We start from the raw sequence: 10,000 nt of genomic DNA on the forward strand, positions 1-10,000 counted from the left end.
GATGTCATCATCGACCGACACCTGAGAGGAAACACAAACTCACACCAGCCTCCTGTGTGTGTGTGTGTGTGTCTGTGTGTGTGTGTGTGTGTGTGTGTGTGTGTGTGTGTGCGCAGGTGGTGTGTGTGTATAACAGCGGGCTGAATCAGATGGTCATGCAGAAGGGGCGGAGCTTCCAGTGGCCCGGCGGAGCTCCGCCTCCCGACGTACCTGAGTGCGGCTTCAAGAACGACGATCCAGCCTGCCTCACACGTATGACACACACACACACACACACACACACACACACACACACACACACACACATTTTAACCCTTTATAGGTCTGCTCAACCGTTTGGTAGAAGTCACTTTGTGTCATGATATCTGCTCAAAAACTAAAATCTATTGAACCCATTTAACTTTTAGGTCAATCTTTAGCACTTGTATGAGGAATGTAATGAATAGAGAGACCACCAGACTGTGTTATGGTTGCTATAGATACAGGCTGTGTTATGGTTGCTATAGATACAGGATACATTAACCTGTACTGATAGCTGCTGTATAAATAAAGATTGATTGATTGAGCAGTCCTCTGACGTCTGCTTCTTTCTCTCCAGGTACGATTACGATGCATCAGATGGTTGCCATAGTGATCTGCTTCGTCTTCGTCATCATCCTCACCATCACCATCTTCATCTACAGGTGAGACACACACACACACACATGTTTGTACTTCTGTGCTTGTAAGGACCTCTGACATGAAGCTTTTCCATGAACCTCGAACTGGATCTAAACCCAAAGTTTAACCTTAAAACTGAGTCTAAACCGTCGGCGAAGCGTCAGCCCAAAGTGACTCCTCTGGTCTGAGTCCTCACAAAGATAGATGTACAAGACTACAAACACACTTATGTTGTGATTTGAGCTCTCATTTCTCTCTCTGATCTGTTTTCTCTTTTTTCATTTCTCTTGTCTGTCGTTTATTCTTCATCCTTCTCTTCAACCGTCTCTCATCTCATACTTTCTGCCTTTCTCTCTGTTCTTTCCCCCTTTTCCCCCCTCGCTCTTTCTCTCTCATATAAAAAGAGAGATCTCGAGGCCCAGACAGAAGGGATGTGAGATGGGATAAAAACAATTCAACTTCACACATAAGCTGAGGAGAAAATACTAAAAAAACACCTTTGTTGTGTTTTTCTATCAATCCATCAGTTTCCCTACGATGCTAAACGATCGATAATCATTATCTTAAACATGAGCTCACTTTCTATGAATTGCCCCAAGAATCTTCACACTTTTTTGTGGACTGCTGCTCGGAGGCCAATAGTATCGGATCTGAGCAGCTCCATCTTGAAAATATCAGGTGCATGCTGGGAAAAATAAAAACAGGGATTCTACTTATATGGGCATCAGGAGGAGCATGAGGCGCCCTCCTGAACCTGTGAACCAATCAACCTGTCAATCACCACGTAGCCACGCCCTAATGCATACCCTGCTTTATCGTCACATATAAAATCAGGGAGGCCAAAATGTCCCAAATGAACATCATACTGCATTGAAGAAGGCTTTAAACTAGCGATTGAGACCATAAACACATTTTGAAAACGTTTACTGAGGTTAGAAATCAAGTGAGAAGTTGGTGAATTCTCCATTGACTTGTATAGAGACGGAAGTCCTTTTGACACCAAGACGGTCGCCCCCTGGTGGCCTTTTGATAGAATGCAGTTTTAAGTTACTTCCACGTTGGCCTCATTTCAGAGTACTGGAGCTCCCCACCTGGTGTTACCTCTCAATGAACAGTGCTGCCAATGAAAGGCCTGATGGAAAGTGCTCATATATTAGTGTTTATATCACAGTTATGAGATCTTGCTCTGATGATATATTTATTATTAACATGATACACTGGCCATGTAGTTGAGGAGAACTGCTGTTTAGTTAGCCTGGTTTATGAAATGTTAATAAATTCAACTGCAGAGAAAAGTTTGATGACTTTTTTATTAGATTCAACCATCTTTGTTCATGTGAGGTTGTTTTTCTTGGAGGTAAACATGGTAAATAACTGTCAGTGTCACTAATAACAAGATGAATTTACATGTTAAATGAAGGTAGAAGTTTCCTACCAGAGGACGGTTAGAGTTAAGGTTTCTATAAAAGGAACCAGATGCTGGAGGAGGAGGAGGAGGAGGAGGAGGGTGTAACCCAGCAGAGTAGCATTAATCAGTTCAGTCAGGCCCATTTTATTCCTTTGTTCTAACATTAGAGTCTGCAGCGCTGCCACCGAGGTCAGGAATGGAAGGAAGTGACAGCAGCAGGAAGTGATCGACCCAACAAATCATGGTCGTGTCACAGTGTCCTGATGAAAAGGGAAGAGAAGGAAAAGACAGACTTTAGAGGGGTAAAGAGAGAGCTGGTAGAGGAGTGTAGAAGGTACAAATGGGTAAAGAAGGGTATAGAGGATGGATAAAAGGGGTATAGACAGGTAGAGAGGGGTTTATCAATCAATCAATCAATCAATCAATCAATCAATCAATCAATCAGACTTTATTTATATAGCATGGATAAACATAGAACAACACCATACTTCTTACAAGTCGAGCAGCAGCAGCAGCTATAGCAGTGTGTTCTTATATGTTGGTCTCTAGAGATGTGAGTGAGTCAAACTGCAATTCGATGACTATATTCCAACATTTTATTTATTTTAGATTCAGATCCCCGTTAGCTACTGCAGTGTAACAGTATAGTTACTCTTGTGATTAATGAGTGAATTCCTTCGGGTTTAACAGTCAGTAGCTCATTTACATCCATCTAAAACCCGGATTAGTCGATAATCCCGACATGTTCCAGGACCCTGATTCATTTTGGGGATTTTCCAGCACGTTCCCGCCTCTGGACTCGAACATGGGAAGTCTCTTTGTCTGTCTCTGTTTCTGTCTCACTGCTCAACACACTCGTCTGTTTCTTGTTTATCCTTTCCCTCACCTCTCTCTCTGTTTCCCCTTCTTCCCCACCTCTATCATCACACACACACACCTACTGAATCTACAAACACAAACACACACAATGACACACTCACTGTCCAACACACACACACACACACACACTGGTCTTCCCATCTATCCAACAGGAAGCTGAAGCTGGAGAGCGAGCTGGCGGCTCAGCTGTGGAGAGTTTTCTGGGACGACGTCCAGATGAGTAACCTGGATAAAGTCCTGCGCAGAGCCTGCAGCAGACTGACCATGTCTCTGGTAACAATCACACAGACCATTAACCATAATAAACATGGTTACCACTCGCCGCTGTCTGGTTGAAATAAGTTTAATTGGTTTCTCTGCAGAAGGGATCAAACTATGGCTCTCTCATGACCATGGAGGGAAACTTCCAGATCTACACTAAAACTGGATACTACAAGGTCTGAGTCCGCCTCACACCGCCAAACACACTCCTCTGACAGCTAATACTGCTGTAATGGAAAACAACATCATGGTTTAATGAGTAATGTGGTAATCTTACTGGATCCGTCTCTTGCAGGGGAATCTGGCAGCCATCAAGTATATCAACAAGAAACGCATTGAGCTGACCAGGACGGTTCTGTTTGAACTAAAACATGTAAGAAATCTGACTTTATACTGATAGACCTACTGATGGACCTTTACTTTACCTACCTAACTACTGATAGACCTTTACTTTACCTCCCTAACTACTGATAGACCTTTACTTTACCTACCTAACTACTGATAGACCTTTACTTTACCTCCCTAACTACTGATGGACCTTTACTTTACCTCCCTAACTACTGATGGACCTTTACTTTACCTACCTAACTACTGATAGACCTTTACTTTACCTCCCTAACTACTGATAGACCTTTACTTTACCTACCTAACTACTGATAGACCTTTACTTTACCTCCCTAACTACTAATGGACCTTTACTTTACCTCCCTAACTACTGATAGACCTTTACTTTACCTCCCTAACTACTGATGGACCTTTACTTTACCTCCCTAACTACTGATGGACCTTTACTTTACCTCCCTAACTACTGATAGACCTTTACTTTACCTCCCTAACTACTGATAGACCTTTACTTTACCTCCCTAACTACTGATAGACCTTTACTTTACCTCCCTAACTACTGATAGACCTTTACTTTACCTCCCTAACTACTGATGGACCTTTACTTTACCTCCCTAACAACTGATAGACCTTTACTTTACCTAACTACTGATAGACCTTTACTTTACCTCCCTAACTACTGATAGACCTTTACTTTACCTCCCTAACTACTGATAGACCTTTACTTTACCTCCCTAACTACTGATATACCTTTACTTTACCTCCCTAACTACTGATAGACCTTTACTTTACCTCCCTAACTACTGATAGACCTTTACTTTACCTCCCTAACAACTGATAGACCTTTACTTTACCTCCCTAACTACTGATGGACCTTTACTTTACCTCCCTAACTACTGATGGACCTTTACTTTACCTCCCTAACTACTGATAGACCTTTACTTTACCTCCCTAACTACTGATAGACCTTTACTTTACCTCCCTAACTACTGATAGACCTTTACTTTACCTAACTACTGATGGACCTTTACTTTACCTCCCTAACTACTGATGGACCTTTACTTTACCTCCCTAACTACTGATGGACCTTTACTTTACCTCCCTAACTACTGATAGACCTTTACTTTACCTCCCTAACTACTGATAGACCTTTACTTTACCTCCCTAACTACTGATGGACCTTTACTTTACCTCCCTAACTACTGATGGACCTTTACTTTACCTCCCTAACTACTGATAGACCTTTACTTTACCTCCCTAACTACTGATAGACCTTTACTTTACCTCCCTAACTACTGATAGACCTTTACTTTACCTCCCTAACTACTGATAGACCTTTACTTTACCTCCCTAACTACTGATGGACCTTTACTTTACCTCCCTAACTACTGATAGACCTTTACTTTACCTCCCTAACTACTGATAGACCTTTACTTTACCTAACTACTGATAGACCTTTACTTTACCTCCCTAACTACTGATAGACCTTTACTTTACCTCCCTAACTACTGATAGACCTTTACTTTACCTTCCTAACTACTGATGGACCTTTACTTTACCTAACTACTGATAGACCTTTACTTTACCTCCCTAACTACTGATAGACCTTTACTTTACCTCCCTAACTACTGATAGACCTTTACTTTACCTCCCTAACTACTGATAGACCTTTACTTTACCTCCCTAACTACTGATGGACCTTTACTTTACCTCCCTAACTACTGATGGACCTTTACTTTACCTCCCTAACTACTGATGGACCTTTACTTTACCTCCCTAACTACTGATGGACCTTTACTTTACCTAACTACTGATAGACCTTTACTTTACCTCCCTAACTACTGATGGACCTTTACTTTACCTCCCTAACTACTGATGGACCTTTACTTTACCTCCCTAACTACTGATAGACCTTTACTTTACCTCCCTAACTACTGATAGACCTTTACTTTACCTAACTACTGATAGACCTTTACTTTACCTCCCTAACTACTGATAGACCTTTACTTTACCTCCCTAACTACTGATAGACCTTTACTTTACCTCCCTAACTACTGATAGACCTTTACTTTACCTAACTACTGATGGACCTTTACTTTACCTCCCTAACTACTGATAGACCTTTACTTTACCTCCCTAACTACTGATGGACCTTTACTTTACCTCCCTAACTACTGATGGACCTTTACTTTACCTCCCTAACTACTGATAGACCTTTACTTTACCTCCCTAACTACTGATAGACCTTTACTTTACCTCCCTAACTACTGATAGACCTTTACTTTACCTAACTACTGATAGACCTTTACTTTACCTCCCTAACTACTGATGGACCTTTACTTTACCTCCCTAACTACTGATGGACCTTTACTTTACCTCCCTAACTACTGATGGACCTTTACTTTACCTCCCTAACTACTGATATACCTTTACTTTACCTCCCTAACTACTGATGGACCTTTACTTTACCTCCCTAACTACTGATGGACCTTTACTTTACCTAACTACTGATAGACCTTTACTTTACCTACCTAACTACTGATGGACCTTTACTTTACCTCCCTAACTACTGATAGACCTTTACTTTACCTCCCTAACTACTGATGGACCTTTACTTTACCTCCCTAACTACTGATAGACCTTTACTTTACCTCCCTAACTAATGATGGACCTTTACTTTACCTCCCTAACTACTGATAGACCTTTACTTTACCTCCCTAACTACTGATGGACCTTTACTTTACCTCCCTAACTACTGATAGACCTTTACTTTACCTCCCTAACTACTGATAGACCTTTACTTTACCTCCCTAACTACTGATAGACCTTTACTTTACCTAACTACTGATAGACCTTTACTTTACCTCCCTAACTACTGATAGACCTTTACTTTACCTCCCTAACTACTGATAGACCTTTACTTTACCTCCCTAACTACTGATAGACCTTTACTTTACCTCCCTAACTACTGATGGACCTTTACTTTACCTCCCTAACTACTGATAGACCTTTACTTTACCTCCCTAACTACTGATGGACCTTTACTTTACCTCCCTAACTACTGATAGACCTTTACTTTACCTCCCTAACTACTGATAGACCTTTACTTTACCTACCTAACTACTGATGGACCTTTACTTTACCTCCCTAACTACTGATAGACCTTTACTTTACCTCCCTAACTACTGATGGACCTTTACTTTACCTCCCTAACTACTGATGGACCTTTACTTTACCTAACTACTGATAGACCTTTACTTTACCTCCCTAACTACTGATAGACCTTTACTTTACCTCCCTAACTACTGATGGACCTTTACTTTACCTCCCTAACTACTGATGGACCTTTACTTTACCTCCCTAACTACTGATAGACCTTTACTTTACCTCCCTAACTACTGATAGACCTTTACTTTACCTAACTACTGATAGACCTTTACTTTACCTCCCTAACTACTGATAGACCTTTACTATATCTCCCTAACTACTGATAGACCTTTACTTTACCTCCCTAACTACTGATAGACCTTTACTATATCTCCCTAACTACTGATAGACCTTTACTATACCTCCCTAACTACTGATAGACCTTTACTTTACCTCCCTAACTACTGATAGACCTTTACTTTACCTCCCTAACTACTGATAGACCTTTACTTTACCTCCCTAACTACTGATAGACCTTTACTATACCTCCCTAACTACTGATAGACCTTTACTTTACCTCCCTAACTACTGATAGACCTTTACTTTACCTCCCTAACTACTGATAGACCTTTACTTTACCTCCCTAACTACTGATAGACCTTTACTATACCTCCCTAACTACTGATAGACCTTTACTTTACCTCCCTAACTACTGATGGACCTTTACTTTACCTCCCTAACTACTGATAGACCTTTACTTTACCTACCTAACTACTGATGGACCTTTACTTTACCTCCCTAACTACTGATGGACCTTTACTTTACCTTCCTAACTACTGATAGACCTTTACTTTACCTCCCTAACTACTGATGGACCTTTACTTTACCTAACTACTGATAGACCTTTACTTTACCTAACTACTGATAGACCTTTACTTTACCTCCCTAACTACTGATAGACCTTTACTTTACCTAACTACTGATAGACCTTTACTTTACCTCCCTAAATACTGATAGACCTTTACTTTACCTCCCTAACTACTGATGGACCTTTACTTTACCTCCCTAACTACTGATAGACCTTTACTTTACCTCCCTAACTACTGATAGACCTTTACTTTACCTATCTAACTACTGATAGACCTTTACTTTACCTAACTACTGATAGACCTTTACTTTACCTCCCTAACTACTGATGGACCTTTACTTTACCTAACTACTGATAGACCTTTACTTTACCTCCCTAACTACTGATAGACCTTTACTTTACCTACCTAACTACTGATGGACTTTTACTTTACCTCCCTAACTACTGATGGACCTTTACTTTACCTCCCTAACTACTGATAGACCTTTACTTTACCTATCTAACTACTGATAGACCTTTACTTTACCTCCCTAACTACTGATGGACCTTTACTTTACCTCCCTAACTACTGATAGACCTTTACTTTACCTCCCTAACTACTGATGGACCTTTACTTTACCTCCCTAACTACTGATAGACCTTTACTTTACCTCCCTAACTACTGATGGACCTTTACTTTACCTAACTACTGATAGACCTTTACTTTACCTAACTACTGATAGACCTTTACTTTACCTCCCTAACTACTGATAGACCTTTACTTTACCTCCCTAACTACTGATAGACCTTTACTTTACCTAACTACTGATAGACCTTTACTTTACCTAACTACTGATAGACCTTTACTTTACCTCCCTAACTACTGATAGACCTTTACTTTACCTCCCTAACTACTGATAGACCTTTACTTTACCTCCCTAACTACTGATAGACCTTTACTTTACCTAACTACTGATAGACCTTTACTTTACCTCCCTAACTACTGATAGACCTTTACTTTACCTAACTACTGATAGACCTTTACTTTACCTCCCTAACTACTGATGGACCTTTACTTTACCTAACTACTGATAGACCTTTACTTTACCTCCCTAACTACTGATAGACCTTTACTTTACCTACCTAACTACTGATGGACTTTTACTTTACCTCCCTAACTACTGATGGACCTTTACTTTACCTCCCTAACTACTGATAGACCTTTACTTTACCTATCTAACTACTGATAGACCTTTACTTTACCTAACTACTGATAGACCTTTACTTTACCTAACTACTGATAGACCTTTACTTTACCTCCCTAACTACTGATAGACCTTTACTTTACCTCCCTAACTACTGATAGACCTTTACTTTACCTCCCTAACTACTGATAGACCTTTACTTTACCTCCCTAACTACTGATAGACCTTTACTATACCTCCCTAACTACTGATAGACCTTTACTTTACCTCCCTAACTACTGATAGACCTTTACTTTACCTCCCTAACTACTGATGGACCTTTACTTCACCCACCTAACCCACCTACCTACTGACCAGCATACTCAGCGACGGATCGACCCGCCTTCTCTCAGAACTACTGACCTACCACCTGATTGACCGCTGACAGTCGGCCGTCAGGGTTTGGTGCCTTTGCTTGTCACATGCCGATGTTCTTGTTGGGATTTTGAACCAGCAGCCTCTGTGTGTTCCTGCAGATGCGTGACGTTCAGAACGAACACCTGACCCGCTTCATCGGCGCCTGCATCGACCCGCCAAACATGTGCATCATCACAGAGTACTGTCCTAGAGGCAGCCTGCAGGTACAGACTCAATATACCCGTCTATACATGTCTATACCTTGTATACCTCTCTATCAAATCTCCACCTGTCTCTCTCTACCGCTCTATGCCCCTTTCATCTATCCTCCATACTCTTCTTTACTCCTCTATCAACTCTTTATATCTCTCTAAAGTCTGTCGTTTACATCTGAACCCCTTTCATCAAATCTCTTAACCTATGTATACCCATCTTTACCTTGTATGCTCTTGTATAACCCTCTATAGTCAGCTATAACCATATTTATCTGTCTTTACCCTCTATACCTGCCTTTATCCATCCTCCATTCCCTTCTTTTTTATGACTTAACTTTTATTGAGCATTTTCAGTACCACACCACAATACCACCATAAACAATAAACTAAGGAAACAAAGATAAGGAGAAAGAAAGAGAAAAAAAATAAAATAACACCCACTAAAGAAAAACCCATCAATCTACACACCAGCAAATACCAATATGCATCACACACAGGCAAAAAAAAAAAACCCAAGCAGAAACAAAACAACACCAGACCAAAGCAAAAAACAAAAAAACAACAACATACAGGTCAGAGCAATCCCAGTAATCATAAGATGTGTTGTGTATTTTCCTGCAGCCCATCCCCCTCCACACTG

The 10,000-nt window shown here is 40.6% G+C and overlaps 1 protein-coding gene across 1 annotated transcript in view; it reads left to right on the plus strand.

Moving 5' to 3' along the window:
• The window catches only part of LOC133996210 (atrial natriuretic peptide receptor 1-like), a gene marked incomplete at its 3' end in the record, with an annotated part of 45,511 nt that overhangs the window by 27,986 nt on the left and 7,525 nt on the right, over positions 1–10,000 (plus strand). Inside the window, 6 exon segments of the mRNA XM_062435789.1 lie at positions 117–252; positions 599–683; positions 3,100–3,220; positions 3,310–3,384; positions 3,504–3,581; positions 9,265–9,369. Coding sequence (XP_062291773.1) covers positions 117–252; positions 599–683; positions 3,100–3,220; positions 3,310–3,384; positions 3,504–3,581; positions 9,265–9,369 — 600 coding nt within the window.

The sequence above is a fragment of the Scomber scombrus genome, chromosome 16 (assembly GCF_963691925.1).
Source record: "Scomber scombrus chromosome 16, fScoSco1.1, whole genome shotgun sequence".
Classification (NCBI taxonomy): domain Eukaryota; kingdom Metazoa; phylum Chordata; class Actinopteri; order Scombriformes; family Scombridae; genus Scomber; species Scomber scombrus.